Source organism: Octopus bimaculoides, chromosome 2 (assembly GCF_046866305.1).
Source record: "Octopus bimaculoides isolate indiv1 chromosome 2, ASM4686630v1, whole genome shotgun sequence".
Taxonomy (NCBI): Eukaryota; Metazoa; Mollusca; class Cephalopoda; order Octopoda; family Octopodidae; genus Octopus; species Octopus bimaculoides.
Window position 1 is genome coordinate 52,321,358 of NC_142929.1, and position 20,704 is coordinate 52,342,061.

Sequence of the window (20,704 nt, forward strand, 5' to 3'; positions counted from 1 at the left end):
ACTCGAGAACTACACAACCAATTTCATTCAAATTTTACAGATACCTTACTTAGGGTTCCAGTTGTGTTTTAGTCAAAAAAAATTTTAACTTCTTGCAGAGTTCGAGCCCACGGCAACATAATATCTCCTCCACTATTTAAGTATTACGTGTCAAAAGTGAAACAAAAACACTCATGTCAAATACTTTCACTTTAAAACTGAAACTATTCTACTAACTGAAACAATCACATTTTGATACTGTAATGACAGATACTTTCAGAGAGAGAGAGAAAGAGAGAAAGAGAGAGAGAAAGAGAGAGAGAGAAAGAGAGAGAGAAAGAGAGAAAGAGAAAGAGAAAGAGAAAGAGAGAGAGAGATGTATATGTATACATATAGATGTATATGTATACATATAGATGTATATGTACACGTTATTCCACTAACTGAAACAATCACATTTCGATACTGTAATTACAGATACTTTCAGAGAGAGAGAAAGAGAGAGAAAGAGATGTATATGTACACGTATATGCATAGATATATATAGATATAGATCTATATGCATACATGTATATGTATACATATGTGTAGATGTGTATATATATATATATATATATATAGATGTACATGTAATATGTACACATATATACATATATATACATGTATACAGATATCTATACATATATACACCCATCACACACAAACACATGCACACCAACACACACATTAGTCATTTGTTTTCTTATCCAAAACTACGTCAAAAGTACTGAACGGATCTTTATGAAATTTGGAAATTATATTCTATGTATAATGGCCATAACTCCCATTAAAATTCATATATTTTTGATGTTGATGAAATTTTAACCCGAACATAACAGATGAGCATTATTTGTAATTCAACGGTACAACGGTGTAAGACTATCCTTTCAGATATACTTACATTGGGATTTCTGCAATGTGGTGCATAAATTGTCAAGTAAATGAGACGCATCTTTGCCTCCACTGATTCACTTGCAAAGTGTTGAGTAAAATTATTTCGTTGCAGACCTCCTTTGGGTCTTTTTATTATCACTGAGACACACATAGTCCCCAGTTGGTAACATTGATTTCAAGGCCCTCCTAGATGAGAGACTGGCATTCCACTTAATGTCTATGTTCCATGCTGGCATGGATTGGAGAGTTATTAATGTAGAAATATGGTATCGTAGCTACTAACAGTTGAGGGTTGCGTAGTCTAGACGGCGTTTTTAGATTTCATTATTCTCTTTAACCCGGGCAAAGCCGGGTATTTCTGCTAGTATATATATATATATCGTTGAAATCAGTTCTTTAAGGAAAAAAAAAACAATAATTGTGTTAATGATCTATCTTGTGTGTTGGAGAAAGAAAAAGAAAAAGTGAGAAAGATTGAGCTGTAGTGTGTGTAAACAAAAGCTTTACAATGGCTGAAGACAAATCCTTCCATTTGTCTAAAGAAGGGTAAAGGAAAGCCATTTCAGTGTAATGATTTGAATCGGCGAACGAAGATGAGCCCCCTCAATAGTGTCACGATAAAACAATGAGTTATGAGAAAGATGTAACATCAGGATACGCTAAAATATATAATCAGTGTCGAGACCTGAAGTCACAAGATCTTTCGGCGCTTTCAGCAACCCAACAGGGACTGACCGGGCTCCGAATTATATCCCGGCAGCAATCACCTCACAAATCAATGAACCCTCTCAATTTCAAACCACCTGGTGGCTTTTTCTGCGCTTTAGCTTTCAAACTTAATGCTCTTCTTTGCTACCGTTGTAATACCCATTTAGTTGAGGACTTTGCGGGAATTTTACATGCGGTCTGCTTGGCCATTTACACTTCAGCAGATCAGGTCATTTCACAACGTAGACTATAGATACAGCGGTAGACTGCACGCTAAAGTAGCACCCTTTTCAGAGTGAGTGCCCTGTAATGACTCTACAGGCAACCTCTGAGAGCTCATAGTTCTTCCAGCCTCCGTCATTGCAGTTCACTAGTCCCTGGTACCGTGTACGCTTATTCCCCTTGGCTTCTTCAATATGCTATTTCCGAGGCACTGTTAGTACCAGCCGGATCGGTTGTTTTCTTGCTTCAAAAGTGATAATCATAGCTACGATATACTACAGAAAACTCAGCTGCTTGCCCTCATCGACATGTAGCTGTGAATCAAAAGCCGTGCAAATAAGGTTCGGTTTATTTTTAGCTGTGGACGAGGTTTCTCTCCAGTTTTGACAAAAATGAGTGGCTTCTTTGAGGCGTGGTGGCGTTTGCTCATGCTAATGACAGTGATTTTGAGCTCAGCAAACATTTTGGCGCGAACGAAAGTAACCTTCTCCGACGGTTCTGAGAAACTACTGGGAAGTTCTAGGGATCCTCAATGAAGAGTAGAATGGAGGGAGGGGAACAGAAAAGTGTCTCATTTTGATCCCAACATGAAAATTAGATGGGTTTGGTAGGCCACTGTAAATAGCGGTGGAAGTCCGCCTACATTCTTTGACCAGGAAACATTCTGCAGGTAAACACTCCCTAATCTCGTTCACGCTTCTTGCTACCTTTGTCCCACAGTCCCGTTTACTCATTTTTCTGATTCTGTAGCAGCAATGCCCTCGACTTGGTCAGATTGAAATCCATCTGTGCACAAGTGATAAGTTTCTCGAGCTCTTGTAGGCGCTCATCTACTTTCTGGGACCAAAGTTATCGTAATGGTTAGGTCATCCATAAATGCTCTTACTTGCTGCCATAAAACAAATTTCGAAAAAGGGCACCTCTGTATTCCGCTTTAGGATACATTGGCCACCATGTTTGTAGTAAGGGACAAAAAGAGTAACATACGGTACAACCCGATATTATTTCATTTCCAAGCCGGCACCAGTCTAAAGATTCTGATCTAAAAGTGACACCCAACCCCAATGATTGTAAGGTTAGGCCGGCCCTTGATTTTACTGGGAATATGGTGGCGATGTAGTGCATCCTCAATCAGTTTGTGCGGTAAAGATCAGTTGGTATTAACTAGATCTAATCACAGAATGATTAGGTTACCTCTATTCTCGTGGGCAACTTCGATTATCTTTGTAACTACATCAGCGTGCTCTTAAGCATCCGAGAACGTCAAGAATATCACTCTTCTGCAATAATGGATTAATGTAGCTATCTTTGTGGGGGGAAAAAACTAGGTTAGTCTTCGGAAAACAAAGCTGAAAAACACTTTCCTTTCGACACTCAGCAGCCAAAACTGAGTTAAGTCCTTTGAACTTTCTTCTTTGAGGATCCAAACTTACTCAATGCACTTCTACTAGACAGTGACTAACTCCCTTCGCTATATTACATTTAAGTTCCATAGATGGCTGAGAAGGTATGGACAATGCTTGTAAACTATGTAGGTATCTCACTGGGAGTTAGGGCTAAAGCTGAGCGTGTCGCCTTGCCGAGTTCCTCAACTAACCGTTTGGCTCTCTCAAACTGAACTGTTTTTGTTTTTGCTGTTTCTATTTTTTCACATCAATCGCTCTGCCAAACAACCTTTCTATGAGAAACACTTTCTCGCGATTTTAATAATTGCTATCTTATCACAATCTTTATAGAGTGATTGTTACAATGATCTTAACTTTCAGGTCTACTATAAGTTTTACATCATAGCGTTCTCATATTATTTATAACTGAAACTATATATTGCGTTGCTTCATGACAGTTCTTTTGGTGTATGCTGTATCTAAAAATTCTTTTGATGATTATTTACTAAATATAGAAACTTTGGATCTTTTTTAAAACGGGGGCCACATTTTTCATTAACGAAACACTTTGAAACTTGGAACACTGGTAGAATGTGTCATATAAAACATCTTTTTCTCTTAGTCTTCTTAAAAAAAAAGAAATCCATAAATTATTCCATGTTAAAGTTGTCGTATTTCTGTAATTTCAACCAATCACTGACGTCCATTCAGCCGATATACATTAAGTGCCGACTACATAAACAAACGATTCTGAAACAATTAACCCTAACCCTAACCCTAACCCTAAGGTTAGGGTTAGGGTTAAAGCAAATTTAAAATGAAAAAAGCAAATAAAACGAAGAATCGTTTGTTTATGTAGTCGGCACTTAATGTATATCGGCTGAATGGACGTCAGTGATTGGTTGAAATTATCGAAATAAGACAATTTTTTACATGAAATAAATTCGAATCCAAAAATATTTTTCTGTTCTATAACACAAAATAGATAAGTATACGAAGTTTGAAAGTCTTTCGGTACCAAAAACACTACGTAAAACATTAATGAAAAATGTGGCCCCCGTTTTAAAAAAGATCCGAAACTTTAATATACATTAATTATATTAGAACCAATAACGAAGCAGCTAATAAGCAAAAATTTGATATGAATCAGTCAGGTGTGTGTGTGTGTGTGTGTTTATGCGTGCGCGTACTGAGCCCCTTCCACAAGGACCTATTGAAATAACAACCAAATCTCCCCCAAATCACACAATACCTACTTAATGAAGAAACAATTAGACAAAAATTGGATATATAGTTGCTGATGAGAGAGAAAGAGAAGCAGAGAGGGGGGAGGGGGGGGGAGGGAGGGGAAGGAAGAGAGAGAGAGAGAGAGAGAGAGAGAGAGAGAGAGAGAGAGAGATTCAGTAACTATGATAAAATTAAAAATAATACTGCCAACAGTCCGAGTTATAATCCTATTTAAACAATTTGTTTGTTTGAAAGTAATATTTAAAGGATTAAACACTTTAATCATATGAAATATCAATTTAAAAAGATGAATGAATAAAGAGGAAAGATTTAGTAGGATTAGAAAAAAGCAGTGATGTAAAAGACCTAAACACACACAAAACGCAAGAAGTAATTAATTGTGGGTAGAATTAAACACTTTAATAATTTAATAAGGATGAATGAGTAAGAAAGGCTTAGATGGAATAGAACATGCTCGAAAATTTTACTTTATTCTTTTACGTTTCACTCATATGATTGCGGCCATGCTGGAGCACCGCCTTGAAGGGTTTTAGCCGAAGAAATCGACCCCAGGACTTATTCTTTGTAAGCCTAGTAGTTATTCTATCGGTCTCTTTTGCCGAATCGCTAAGTTACGGGGACGTAAACACACCAACATCGGTTGTCAGTGGGGGGGTGGGACAAATAGACACAAAGACATACACACATAAATATATATATATATACGACGGGCTTCTTTCAGTTTCCGTCTACTAAATTCACTCACAAGGCTTTGGTCGGCCCGAGGCTATAGAAGACACTTCCTCAAGGTGTCACGTAGTGAGATTGAACCAAGAACAATGTGGCTGGGAAGCAAGCTTTCTTTTATATATTTCTTTTTAGGAACAGTGAATCTCGACGGAAATAAAGCTATAATAAGAACGCATAAATGTCGGGTTAAAAACTCCTTGGACTAAAACATGAATCCTTTGGACGTAAAAACACGGAAGGCATTCTACCATTGAACTAAAGCAATCCTTCGGATTTCCCTGTCCATTTTAAAAACATTCTTTGTGAAAATTGTATGATGTTGATGTCATAAGAATTTATAAACTTCGAGAAAACGTTTTTTTTTTTTTTTTTTTTTTTTAACGTTAAATCTCGAAGCATATGAAAGCATAAGTTATAGTTCGCTAAATACACGTTAAAAACACCCTTTGGATAGAAAAAAGTTGAAGATTGCCCGTGGGACCCGAACTCACATCTGTAAATGTGACGTCAACATTATATATATATATATATATATATATATATATATATATATATATATATATATATATATATATATATATAAATTTATAAACCAAGAAGATGAAATGAACACAACAATTGTTTCTGTGCAGTGATGTCGCCTTAAATCTATGGATTTAGGAGCTTTTAAGCGCAAGTTATGAGATTTATACCGAGATAATATTGGTTTCAAATTTTGGCACAAGGCCAGTAGTTTCGGGAGAGGGGGTAAGTCGGCTACATCGACCCCAGCGCTCAACTGGTACTTATTCTATCAACCCCGAAGGGATGAAAGGCAAAGTCGACTTCGGCAGAATTTTAACTCAGAACGCAAAGACAGACGAAAAGCCGTCAAGCATTTTGCTCGACGTGCTAACGATTCAGCCGACCGCTTTTATTACAGATAATATCGTGTGTGTGTGTGTGTGTGTGTGTGTTAAAGGGGATTTAAAGATCTGGGCGGTCTCCTCAGTCAACACTTGTGCGATTACCGGCTAAGAGAATGCACAGAAGTGGGCAGTTTTCCTTAAAGGAAACCGCTCCATACAAATTGAAACTCCAGAAATAAACGAATAAATGTAATCACCTTTATTCTTAAACTTACTATATACATACATACATACATACATACATACAATGCAATAATTTTAGCAAAACTTCAACTCTGGGAAACAGTTGAATTTTATCATTAATCATTATCGACAAAAGACAGAAATTATAGGGTGCTTGCCATTCGGTACAATACCCCTCAAATTTCATTAGGGTTGGCTTTGTCTTTCAATCTCCAGATGTCCATATAGCAAATCGCAATCACTACAACTGTGATCAATTCCTTTCCTACCCCATTTCCGACCCTATTTCAATGTCAGATATATCATTATTATAATATTCAAGAAGATTGGTAGAAACGGTAGAGAGTTAGACAAAATGCTTTGCATTGTTATGAGTTCAAATTCTGCTAAAGTTAGTTTTTGCTTTCCATTGTTTTTTCTTTAAATTCAGTAAAGTAAATAAAGTACCAGTCAAGTACTGAGAGATGATATAATTAATGGTTCCCTCTCTGCAACTTTTAGTTTTGTGTCTATATTAGAAATCAACATCATTTTCTAGGCGATTTGGTTGTAAAAGTCGTAGATAAGATCCTTTATGTTTTGAGTTCAAATCTCTACAAGGGGTAAGAATTGATAGAATGTTGCATTTAGTTATCCTTCCTTGGCTGACATGCAGTTCACACTCGTAAAAAAAAGTGTATGTAAATAGTCCTACAAAAGTGAAAGTAAATTGAGATAGAAACTGGAAGTGACGACAGTAGCATTCCAAAATTTTATAAAAAGAACATAAAGAACTTATTATGCTACGTCCATATGTATACTATCTTCTAGTAATATGTTATTTCAGAAGTAGCAGCTGAGATACACCCAACGTACTATACTCAACAACGAACACCACTGAGAAATGCGACTGTTTTCATCTTATATAAAATATGTGGATTGTTTTCATGTTATATTAAAATGCATGTACGTTCTATATATTAGTTACATTACATTCATTGTTTGGATGAAATTATGGGATGTCGCTGTCAGCACTTCCTGTATCTGTCACAAATTACTTTCATTATTTCTAGGACAATTTACTTTCACTTTTTCACTACCAGAAAGTACATGTAAATCCCACTTCCGTTACCTTCAGAAATTGATTTTGCCTTTCATTCCTCCATATTTAGTAAGATAAGTGCCAAGGAAGTACTAGTGTTCAATTAAGTCGAAGTTATATTAATTAGATGGCTTCGATAACAGTTTCAAATGATACACTTTCACATATGTTTGTAATATTTATAAGAAATCTGAAGTAAATTTCAATTCACAAACAGAAGCAAAAAGTAATGAATATCAGAGGTGAACATATTTGTTTATTAATAATGCCGAGATTACTCTTTTCGCTCTGAGTTTGTGGCGACCTAACTTCTAACCTACCATCATAAACAAAAAATATCTTCTTTTATTTGGTAGTAAAGACATTTTCAGTTAACAGCGATAGTTCCCATTGATTAAAAGCGTAAATAACCCTATTGCTGACCACTCATAATTGAGTTCAGACTTAGTTTAATTTTATCATAGTCAACAATTAAAAGGTGTGGGGAGACACATCTTAAATGCCAGAGATTCTATTTTCAACGAGAGTTTAAACATAGTAACAAAGAAACAATATAATTATGCTCTTCTGATGAAAAATATATTCATTAACTAAACCAAATTGCAATCGAAGGGGTGCAGTCAAAGTTTAATGGTATGGCTATGTTTTAAAAATTTCGCTTCGCAATTACGTGATTTCGAGTTCGATTTCTTCAAACATGGCCTCGAATCGAACAAAGCCTTGTGAGTGAAATTTAGTGGGCGAAAACTGTAAAGTTCGTCGGGGAGAGTGCTCCTGTTCTTGAATGTTATATTTAATCCATCGCTTGGTTTTACAACACTCCCTGACTCTTGGGTGCCTTTAGTGGAGTTCACTGTTTCAAGCATTCGTGCCTTATTTCCGATCTGATAGTTTCTTCAGTTCCCTCTTTCCTCCCTCCTTGACAGTCTTAAAGGCCTAACAAAAGGTCGTGGGTACTGTTCATTCCTCTCCAATTAAGCCATTATATTTTTGAAAGCAATCAATTAACATAGAAACACTTACTGTTGATAAAACAGAGTTTGACTGACATTTGCACGTACAATTACTTGCAAATAATTTTAAACCAATAATTTGAATGGACTATACCGCAAAGGTTTATACTGATCAGAATTTTTTTTTTTTAATATTAACCACACTAAACGGCATTGTAAATACTTCGTATAATAATTATTGCCCTATTGTATTACGCATTAACGTTACTGTTACCAACTTGACGTGAATGTCTCAAAATAGAAAAGTTCTCGTTAGATTGTGCTTGTGGTCTGGTTTCAACTCCTAGGCAGTTATTTAGGGTTATTAGTAACACAGGGAAATGCATGAATGTTACAACTCTCTTCTAACCGTAGAAAGCAGTGGCATCACAATAAAAACTAGCATTTACAGGCTGGGCAATACTAGCAACGAGGTTCTGGTTCTAATTGTATCGCCACCAGCCGAGAGTAGGCTGAAAAAGATTGTAATAAGTGAGATCTGACAGGTGCTAACTCGAAACAAATGTTTATCGTCAATGCCAGTATCTCTGTGAAATCGTTTTGTGATTATCCCTACATCGTTAACAGCAACAAATAGGTGTGAAAGAAATCAAATATTTTTTTGCGAATGAATATTACCGGTAAAGATAGTTGAATATTTTCACGATACCTCGCAATAGTTACGTAGCTGAGGCATTTTAGATCTTGATAAAGTGCTTAGATAACTTCACTGAAACTAAATTATTAAATTGGGAGATGAAAGACTAAGTTTCTATCAAAATAGATTATGTTAGATAAAGCTCGTATTTTATACGATAATACCAAACTATCAGAGTTAAACTTCTTTTCAAGTTATATAACTGCAGGTACGAATTGCTCTATTTATGTATACTCTATCTATCAACTTCAAAAGCTTCTATTATTTCAATTGGATTTTGTTAAATTTCTTCTAATCACAAGTATTTCGAATTTTTAGATCGTAGGCTTCCGATTGGCTAAAATTATATAACTTTAAATGCTTATAATTTCTTTATTATTAATTTATATATATATATATATATATATATATATATATAAAAGATATGAATGCGATTTTCATCACCTACATCAAAATACGTTTTAAAAATAATCAGGTGAAAATTTAGAATACTTCAAGATGTTAGAAGAAACTTAATAATTCTTTCAATTACCTATAATTTTTTTTAAATCTATCCAGTTTTTTTGTTTTTTTTCAGTCAGAATTTCTCTATTTACAAGGTTTACTACACTCTATGTACAAGGTTATCTACTCTATATTCTTGAAGCTATAAAAATACCGAGTTATATTTCATTCTTCTTTAATCATTTGCAGAAATAATTCATCTACACACAACTATACACGCCTCAGTTCAGGCTTACTTCCTATGATCAGTAACCTCGAAAAAAGAAAGAACATCCTGCAACATGATAACAGCAGTTACATATATCCATGAAACACACCACAAAAAAAAAGATTTTTTAATCACGACTTAGGAACAGTACACCACAGGAAATCCTTCACAGCCCCTGTGATGATAAATCAGGTCTTTATCGTCATTATTGTTGTGTAATAATGTTGGCAGAATCATTAGCGCGTCAGGAAAAATGCTAAGCGTTATTTCTTCTGGTTTTACGTTCGCCGCTCAAATTCCGCCAAGGTTAACATTGCCTTTCATCCTCTCGAGGTCGATAAAATAAGTACCAGCTGAGCACTGAGGTCAATGTAATCGACCTATCCTCTTCCCCGAAATTGCTGGTCTTGAGCCAAAATTTGAAACCATTATTGTTGTGTAGACCCAACTAAACCTGATGGAACAGAATTTTTTTTATCGTACTTAGATAATTGATTGAACAGCTGGGTGCGATCCACACAGATCCATACCTCCGGATTTTAACTGCTATGAATTCCTGTGGAAAATCTTTATCGTCTGACCGGAGTTCTAAGACATTTCTTCTTTGTCACATTAAATCCAGAACTCAATTATTCAGTATATTCATACATTTCTGAAGTAGCAGGATTAAATTTGGGAAAAGATTTAGCTGATTCTTCTACTTTTTTAGCAATGGTTCTTCCTCAACCCTACGCGAATTTACAAACTGTGTAGAATCATCCAAGCGTAAGTCCAGTTGGCATACCGATACAAATGTGTCCCGCCACACTGAATTTGTTTCCTCACAACTTGCAGGAAAATGTATATTATCTAGAAACCTTTCAGTGAGTGTACAATGTTAATTATTTAATCATGACGATAAATGACTGTGTACCGAATAAACGTCATCGGCTTGCTATGAGAAAGTTCAATTTCTTCGGGTGATAAACCCTGCTGATGACAGACGGTTTCCTATCCAGAGTAAGAGGTATCTCACCCACTTAACGCCACAGAAATACAAAAAAAATTCCAAATTCAGAATTCTTGTGTAGAAATTTTTGATACACATATAAGAGCTGGTTCAAACCGAAATGATCTGGTGACTGACTCAATGTTACGTAGTCAAGTTGTTATAGGAAAACAATAATACTTATGAAGTGAGGAGAAGAAAACATTAGCTCAATGATGGATTTTTATTTTAATCTGATCTTTGTAAGTAAGGTGGATAATTTTGAACATAGTTCTATTTTCCTAGACTCCCTCAACGAAGTTAATTCAAAATTTCAGTCGTTTCTATTTTAGGCAGAAGCGATTTGATTTCATTTGATATTACTGTCATGAGAAATGACATGTTTTTCAGAATGTTAATTTGGAAACTATCGATTATACCATTTTAATGGATATCAATTATGAATAATAGTCACAATGAAGATGACCACAGTTAAATTTTGTTTCGTTTCACCCATCTTGTTTGTTTTATAGAAAACCATTTACTACCATCAAGTAACAGCTTTTTTTGCAAGCCAACCGGGAAACCGTTATGCGAACCTTCGATTTGCTAGAAAATCAACCAAAATCTCTTTTACTTTCTTAAAATACTTCTTAGATACTGTAACCTTACTTTTGTGCTATCATACTTTTAAAAAATACGGGATTATCGCAACTGGAATGCATTTGATTATAGGTGGGACTGCCTGATCAGAGTTTAACATGAGGTTAAGCAACAATAACACCATGACTTTACAGGTAATAGTTAATTATACTCGGAATATTGACGCCGACGTGACTGCGTGGTTAAGAAGCTTGCTTCCGGTCTTGCGCGTTGAAGTGGTTTCTTACTAATGAACAGGAGTGGACGTGTGTTAACGCCGTCCAAAGATTAAAAATTGTGAAGTCGACCGAGATAGGTGGAATTGTTTTTTGAGCTGGGAGGGGTTTGTTGCTGTTTGTTCTTTTTGCAGTAAATTTCGCCCAGCTCTGGGGCAGTTTCGCCTGCTTTCAGCGACTTAAATTGTCACTCGCTTAGCGAGCAAAAATTGTGTTTCTTGTTCGTCGGTGTTGGTGGGCTTGCCGCCACAACGACGGACTGAAATTTTTTTTTAGAACGTTTGTCAAATTTTGTGTGGCGTTTTTTCTCCAGAATTTGAACATTTTTGTGAGCGTGGATTTACCTTGTGGATTTATCAAGAAGAGAACTCTGACTGCTGGACTACCTGGTGAAGAGAACTTTTGCAGAACCTAGGATTCCGTGTCTGAACTTTATTTGTTTCTTTTTTCCTTTCCTTCTAATTTTGGTTCTTCTTTCTTTTATTTTTTCTTCTCTTTCATCCTGTTTTTTTCTAACTTACATTTTTTTTTAAATATTGTATTGAACTTTTCGGACATGGCAAAGAAGAACTCTGTCTTGGAGTGGGAACTGTGCCCACCCAAGCAGTGGGTGAAGGAGATGGAGAGGAGGAAGGTGGTCATGCGGACCTATTGTAGGTCACGCAATGCCGTTGCCCTCTTCAATAAAGAGGTAATAGAGAGTTGGCAATTTGTTTGCCAACAAAGAAATATTACATCTCCAGGGGGGGGGGGTCAAATATGCGACGGTGTGGTTATTGTTTGACTCCCCTAAGGAAGCTGCTAATGCGGCAAGCCAGACTATGCAGGGGGAGGAAATTTTGTTCCTCCCCTCTTACTGCGGAAGAAGAGTAATTAGAGCCTGGGTTCATGGATTAACCCCAAGTTACAAGGCCGAGTGGATCGCTGATACCATCCGGCAGGGCTTGGGGGACAGTGGACCCAGGCTCCTTAATGTGCACATGTCACCTGCAGTCAACTGGCAGGGCGCCAAGGCGACATTGACCTTGTGGTCCCCAGTGGCTGTAGGAGACATGTGCTTTCCGGATTTCTTGAAGTTGGCCGGGGCAAAGTACCCGGTGAATATTGAAGGTCGGCAACCGAGGTGCCATGAATGCCTGGAAGCTGGCCACATCAAAAAGAACTGCCCCCAGGGCCGTAATAAGGCCCTGGAGCAGGATGAAGTGCCCGCTGCCCCCCCCCCCCTTGGAAGGGGAGATGGAGAAAGTCGTGGAGGCAGGTGCCGCCACGAAAAGAAAAAGAAAGGTGAGCAACAATGGTTGCTCACCAGTTCAAACAGAGGTTGAGGGGGAGGTAAAGATCTCCTCGGGTGTGCCGAAGGAGGCCCTAACCCCCGAAACCTCTAAAAAGAAAAGGAGAAGGAAGAGGTGGGAAACGGCCGGCGGACGTTCATGTGCCGCCGACCGAACCAGTGACCCCTCCGGAGCAGCTTGAGGCTCCTGTCCATGAGGGGGAGGAGTTTGTCCTCCTTTATCACATGGAAGGGCCTGTAAGAGAATGGATGAATGACCATCGCGACTGAGAACTTAGGTTCTCGAAGCATGCACTCAGTCCATTGTGGCCTCCGCGGGTAGCTGCGGAGATAGTACAGCATTCATTGTTGTCAAGGGTCATGGAGACCCTTGACAAAAAACTGTTCGCATTCCTTTTTGCGGGTCCTGACTTGTCTGCGGGCGGCGAGTCAAATTGCTGGGGGACCCAAATGATTGGGGTCTTCTTTTTTCATGACTATATAAATTGATCAATGTTTTCGAGGGGTTATCGGTCGGTGGGCGCCGGTGCCCCTCCCATTTTTTATTTCAACCTGTTTTTTGTTATCACCCTCATTTCATTAATGTCCGTGTCCAGCCCGCAGCTTCTTTACGTTTGTCTGTCCTTGTTTGTCCCCTCTTTGTAAGGCCTTGATGGCCAATTTAATGAAATAAAGAAGCTTGATTTCCAACGTGTTCTTGGGTTCAGTCCCACTGCGTAACATCTTGGGCAAGTGTCTTCTACTCTAGCCCCTGGCCGACTAAAGCCTTCTGAGTAAATTTGGCAGACAGAAACTGAAAGAATCCCGTCGAGCGTGTGTGTGTGTGTGTTTGCGTTATGTTTGTATCTCACTACTGCTTGGCAACTGGTGTTGACTTGTTTACACTCCTGTAACTTAACGGTTCGGCAAAAGAAAAACCGATAGAATAAGTACCAGGTTTTAAAAATAAGTAGTAGAGTCCATTTGTTCGAGTAAACCCTTCAAGGCAGTGCCTCAGTATGATGACAGTCCAATGACTAAAACAAGTAAAAGATAAAAGATTAATGTTTGAATATTTTTAACGGTCTCATTTCCTCAGAGAAACGTAAGGGTTTGTAATTTATGTCCTTGAGATTAAACAAACTTACCTCACTTATCTAACAGTAATTATCTTCTAATATAATCGAGAAGAAAAACAGAATCGTAAACATGACGTTATTGTGTATGTATATTGGCATAATTACACTCGAAAGTTTGTGTTAACCTATACTCTATCTTGTGAGTTGCTAAAATTTGACTTGCTTGACATTTTAAAAGAGGTCAAGTTGCAACCAAATTAGGGATATGGTATTTGATGGAAAATTACGAATGTTCACTCTTGATTTGGGAGTGAGCAGCATTCCACGGTGTAATGTACCTTAAATGACACTTCCACCTACTTTATTCAAATTATCCTGACGTAGATATATGTATCAGAATACACGACACAGTGTGGAGTAGTCTAGTCACGAATCTATTCTGCGCCTTAACTGGTTACTCCACAACCTTTATTAATTATCAATACTGTAGGCGATACGGTATACCCTTTCTCGCTTGTAAAAACAAACATAAACAAGTTTGAGTTTAAATTACTAAAACTGGAGAAAAGATCGTTCATTTTTTAGAGTAATTCGAAAGCTTCAGTTATTAATATCATTCATTACAAAGGCGACGACGACTAAACTGGTGAAGCGCCTACTAACATGTCTTTTATTGGTTTATGTTCTGAGCTTGAATCTATCCTGTTTTTTTTACTCCTGTTTATCCTAAAATCATCCCTGATCGAGCAAACCTATAGTCAAACGCATTCCAGCTGAGTCCGTTCTGCTTTATTTTCAGACAAAGTGTATCTAGGATGTCAATATATTACATATTCTAAGGCAGCGAGCTAGCGGAATCGTTAGCACGCTGGGCAAAGTGCTTAGCGGAATTCCGTCCGTCTTTACGTTCTAAGTTCAAATTCCAGCGAGGTCAACTTTGCCTTTCATCCTTTTGGGGGTCGATAAAATAAGTACCAATTGAGTACTGGGGTCGATGCAATCAACTTGCCACGCTCCCCAAAATTGCTGGCCTTGTGCCAAAATTTGAAATCAATATATTACATATTCTGACATTTCTACTTCAGAATATAGTAGGTGGAAGTATTTAAGATGTATTATACGTGGAATGCTGTTCACTCTCTGTCCGAAGAGGGTGGGAATGTAATTTCAGTGAAAGTGGTTGTTATTTCTCGCTGGTAGAGCAACCACGTAGAAGCTCTGTCGTTGGCTCAATTCCTTTGTATACATTTGAGATCGAATCTAGTCATGCTCATATTAACCCCTTTTCGTGTACATTTTGCTCATCAACAAAGCAGTTTTCTTACAAGGACGGAGGAGGCTATGCTTTGCTGAGGAAGTCTAGGAATAGCGAATTATCTCAAGAGTTAATACCCTTAGTTACCAAGATTAGCTTAAAATGATATTAATCACTGAGCTAATGTTTTCATCGCACCTGCCGCATCATTTCGTTTTGAGCTACTTCTTTCAATTTTATTGGAAATTTCTACTCCGATTTTTCATGCCAATTACAAAAATAAAAACCGTTTATTATTTTTTTCTATTAATAATTTTAAAAAGCTACAAATCTTTGAAGATTAAAGTGTTTTGGAATTTTAGCCAATCAGTTCCAACAGATGGTGTAATTTGCACAGGTTCTTGTTGCAACCAACTGATAGTTAAAGTTTAGATTGAAGGGGCATCCCAAAATTTCATAGCAAACTTTAGATGTTCATTTCCTTGCATTAAGTTTTTTTTATCTTCAAATGACGTTTAGCAACGTTTAAATTATTAATTTCTTTAAAAAAAATAAACTATGTTTGTTTCGATTTTCTATACGTCACGTACTGAAAACAAAAAAGAAAAAAATGGCACTTTCTATAACATCGAAAAATTAATATTACCATTCACTTATCCATAAGCGGTTGTGATTTTCAGAAATTTTCTATAAAACTGGAAGAGTTAAGTTAGTTATACGAGCGTGTTAGCATTCATGTAACTAGCACAAAATAGTTAAATCTTAGAAGCAAAAATGTGATATAGTAACATTCATACCTTTCCTAGGAGCATAGAAAGCAAATCCACAACAAACGAGAATCGAAATCTTATTTTGTTCAGACTCGTCAACAGTTGATATGACGAATGTTTATGACAATGTCTGTGACTAAGTTCAAAAGAGTCTGTTATTTTAACAGTTAATAAACATGAGTATGACGTTCACGCCCTTCTTATAAAAGTAGCTTCAAACGAGAAACTTGCTTTTATAGCTCGCCAACTAAGAATAAGAGGACAAAAGACACTGAGATTTATAAGGTGAAGAGCATACAGGATGAGATTGAATGATGTTGACAAGTATAATTCAAAGAAACTGGTTTCAACCAATTCAAAATTGTATAGTATTTCGTATATATATTCGTATATATAATGAGTTCGTTTACAAATAACTTTTCTTAGTCAAGACTACAAAATTCACAACGCAGTATTCTTCTTTTATCGTCTTCTATTTGTTTCAGTCATAAGCCAGTGGCCATGTTGGAGTACCGTCCCGAAGAATTTTTTGTGGAACGAATCGGACCCCAGTGGGGTTTTTTTTTTTAGCCTGGTACTTACTCTATCGGTCTCTTTTGTTGGACCGCTAAGTTACGGGGACATAAACCATCACCGATTGTCAAGTGGCGGTGGGAACAAACACAAAGACACACACACATATATATATATATATATATATATATATATATATATATATGACGGGCTTCCTTCAGTTTCCGTCTAACAAATCGACTCACAAAGCTTTGGTCGGCCTGAGGCCATAGTAGAAGTCACTTGCCCAAGGTGCCATCAGTGGGACTGAACCCGGAACCGTGTGGTTAGGAAGCTAACTTCTTACCGCACAGCCATGCCTATTAATGAGTATTATAGAGGACCTAATCGACATTATTACTAGCATCCACTAGACCAAGCATGGGCCACCTTTTTCGAGAAGCAGACCGCAAGAGACAACTTATCATCAGGCGGGCTGCACTACTAATAAAAATTCAAGGTAACTTTTTGTTAGGTGTGCCATTCAGAAAGTCTCGCAGGCCGCAGTTTGCCCATGACTGCACAAAAGTGACAAGAATAATATTTAGTCCTATAATCCTATTAAAGGATCTTTCTGATTTGGCGGTGGCGCCCGCCAAATCAGAAAGATCCCTATTAAACGTTTTGCCGCTGTATCTTTTATATTTCAGTCATTGAACTGCGATCATGCTGGGGCACTGCTTCGAAGAGGTTTATTCGAACACATCGACCACAGGACTAATTTTAAAATCTGGCACTTATTCTATCGATCATTTTCGCAGAACCTCTAAGTTTCGTGGCTGTAAACAAACCAACACCGGTTGTCAAGCAGTGTGGCTGATAAACATAAAAATCTAAACACACACGCACACACACACACATATATACGACAGACTTTCACACAGTTTCCATCTACCACATTCACTCTCTCAATCAGCCCGTGGCCATAACAGTAAAAGACATTTGCCCAAGGTGTTGCACAGTGGGACTGAAACCGAAGCCACCTGGTTGCAAAGCGAGCTGCTTTACCACGCAACCAAGCCTGCGTTTACACTGCATTTCACCTTTTAAAAAAATACAATAATGATTCGAGCTAAAGAGAATCGGGGTGGAGAATGTTCTTAGTTCCATAAGCGATTTTTTTTTATATCGCTTAATCAGAAAAGCGGGGTAGTATCCGTGTCCACGACCTTTCCAAGGGTGAGGAAAAAACCTCGGCTAATAAGCCATTGGTTAATATTATTTTCTTCGCATTAACATACCCACACAAATGTACCCTCCTGACTTTGCTTCCTCACAATTTTCAGGGGAAAAAAATGGATATTTATTTCTTTATTGCCCACAGTAGCGCGAGATCATCTACGTAGTCCAAGTCCTCCAACTTGTTCATCAGTGTCCACTGAATACCTTTCCTGGCGATAGCATAGGCCGTCCTGGTGACCCAGTCAAGCACGACGAGGAACAGTAGCGGCGACAACAAACAGCCCTGTCTGACTCTCGTGCTGGCCCTGAATTCCTTCGACAATCTCCCAGCATGGATGACCTGGCAAGAAAACTCCTCGTAGAGTAATCGAATAATGCCCACAATCTTTATTTCTTTATTGCCCATAGAGAGGACAAACAAAGGGATTAAGTCGATTACATTGACCCCAGTGCGTAACTGGTACTTATTTAATCGACCCCGTAAAGGATGAAAGGCAAAGTCAACCTCGGCGGAATTTGAACTCAGAACGTAGCGGCAGACGAAATACCGCTAAGCATTTTCGTCCGGCGTGCTAACGATTCTGCCAGCTCGCCGCCTTAAAAATGGATATTTATTAATGAGATTTTCTACAAATACTTTTCAAATGGTTCAGATTGCGATTATACCGGAATTTAATGTGAGAAGAAAACAAAAAGAAAAACGGTGGGCGTGCACACATATTGACACACATCACGTAATTTATTCACAAGTTCGAGTTTCATTTTGTAGATATATGCGTTGTGCGTGCACCCACCAGTTTTATTTTTGTGTTGGTTTTTTACATTAAATTTCGATATAATTGTAATCTACACCATCTGAAAGGTATTTGCAGAAAATTTCATTTAAAAATATCCATGTTTCTGAAAGTTATGAGGAAACAAATTTGGAGGACACACTTGTGCAGGTATACCATTTTCTGTCAGTGGAACACGTTTTCGCTCTTATTAGTTGTGATTATCCTCAGCGAAGCATAGATTTCACTGTACTTGCCAAGATGGTTGCAATGGGAGATTCACAAAGTATATATTCAAGAATGTACAGTAGTAGGCGTAAAAATTTAGAATTGTCTAGACAACTATTGTTTTTTATGTTGTTGGCGCCTCTGTATAATTTATTATCTAACAATTCTAATTTTTTCTAGCTTTCTTTTTGTACATTGCTATACATCTCATTAGTTATTCTCCCATCACTGCTTTGACAAGTACAGTGAAATCTATGTTTTTTGGGTGACGATCATAATCATAATAAAACCGAAACCTATCCTGGGTTACCTCAAGTGTTTGCTGAAATACAGTATTAATCGGTGGCTAATACTGTTTCTTTGTTTTGGGTTTTTTTTTTAACCTTTTTACTTGTTTCCGTCATTAGACTGCGGCCATACTGGGTTCTTTTTATCCTTTATTTTTTACTTGTTTCAGTCATTGCACTGCAGCCATATTGGAGCATCTCCTTGAAGTATTAGTCGAACAAATCGGCCACTGTACTTAAGTTGTTGAAATCCGGTACTTATTTTATCTGGTCTCTTTTGTTGAACTGCTAAGAGTGAACAAATCAACACCAGTTGTCAGGCGGTAGAGGACACACACACACACACACACACACACGACAAGCTTCCACAGTTTCCGTCAACTAAATTGACTCACAAGATATTGGCCAGTCCGGGGGAGGGGGCTTAGTAGAAGACACCTGGCAGAGATGCCACGCAGTGGAACTGAACCCGAAACCACGTAGTTGCAAAACGAGCTTCTTAACTACACAGTAATGCCTACGCCTAATTATTTTCCAGTTAATTTTTCAATGCTTCCTGTTTTAAGTATGTTAGCATTAATTTAAAACATCGATACTTATGTAACTGACATCTGAAAGATGGAAGGTATAATTGACGTGTGGAAATTTGAACTCAGAGCGCTGAAGAACGTAACTGAATACGACAGGTTTTTGGCATTCCTTCTACTTATGATCCCAAACTGAATGTGGAAAATGATCGTAAAGAATCAGCATTAGACATTTATTTTGTTATTTTCTGTTATTTTATATATCAATTTAAAGTGGTAAACTGGCAAAATCGTTATTGCGCCGGATGAAATGCATAGCAGCATTTCTCCGACCTTTACGTTCTGATTTCAAATTTCACCGCGGTCGACATAACCTTTCATTCTTTCAGGGTCGGTAAAATAAGTACCAGTCGAGTACTGGGGTCGATATAATCGACTGGCCCCTTCCCTCAAATATTCGGGCCTTATACTGGAATTGATTATTGATATATTTTTTTAGAATCATAATCTCCATATTTCCAAACACAGAATCTTCCATCCCGAAAAAAAAAAAAAATAAATAAGTCATGCAGAAAAAAAACGGAGTGGGGGTGAAATAAAAAAAAGTTAGAAATGCTGTTATTTTTGACAAAATAGTAATTTCCGTTGTTGAAAACATAAATCCGAAGAAATGGCCGAATAGTGTGAATATTTCAATTTGAAGCTTGTGAAGTTTATTAAGCTTTTAAAATTTTTATCTTAAGTAATTTCTTTAAATTTTTGTTCTCTTTTCTTTAAGCCATATTTTTTGTGTATGTTGCATCATACACTCGGTGTCCCATCTGTAATACGGTCGCATTAGATACAAGTAACTTGGAGTAGAAGAGGTCTTTTGTGTCTTCCTCCGCATTGTTTGTAGGTGCATAACACACAATGATGAACACTTGCTGGAACCTGGACTCAAACCTGGCCGTGATGATGCGATCAGACACCGGTTCCCACTCCATCAGACTCCTTGCTGCTTCCTTCGACAACAGCAGTGCTACCCCAGCTTCATGCTGGTCCTCTTCATTGGCTTTACCCGAGTAGAGAAGTGTTTCGCCTGTCTCTAATTTGATCTCTCCGAAGGAGTTCCACCTTACTTCACACATGTCGAGTAGCGTGGGGTGATACTGGTGCACCTCCCTCACCGCTTGTGCGCACCTTCGTGTCTCTCGGA

General features: G+C 37.6%; 1 protein-coding gene across 2 annotated transcripts in view; it reads right to left on the bottom strand.

Moving 5' to 3' along the window:
- Positions 1 to 20,704, bottom strand: part of LOC106867406 (tripartite motif-containing protein 2) — a 147,303-nt gene that overhangs the window by 104,381 nt on the left and 22,218 nt on the right. Inside the window, exon 1 of one of the 2 annotated variants that reach the window (XM_089345440.1) lies at positions 15,985 to 16,014. The exons of the other annotated variant lie outside the window; for it this stretch is intronic. Within the exon in view, the coding sequence (XP_089201566.1) occupies positions 15,985 to 15,999 (15 nt within the window). The 5' untranslated portion in view covers positions 16,000 to 16,014. Of the gene's footprint in view, positions 1 to 15,984; positions 16,015 to 20,704 lie in introns of those variants that run through there. 2 annotated transcript variants of the gene reach the window in all.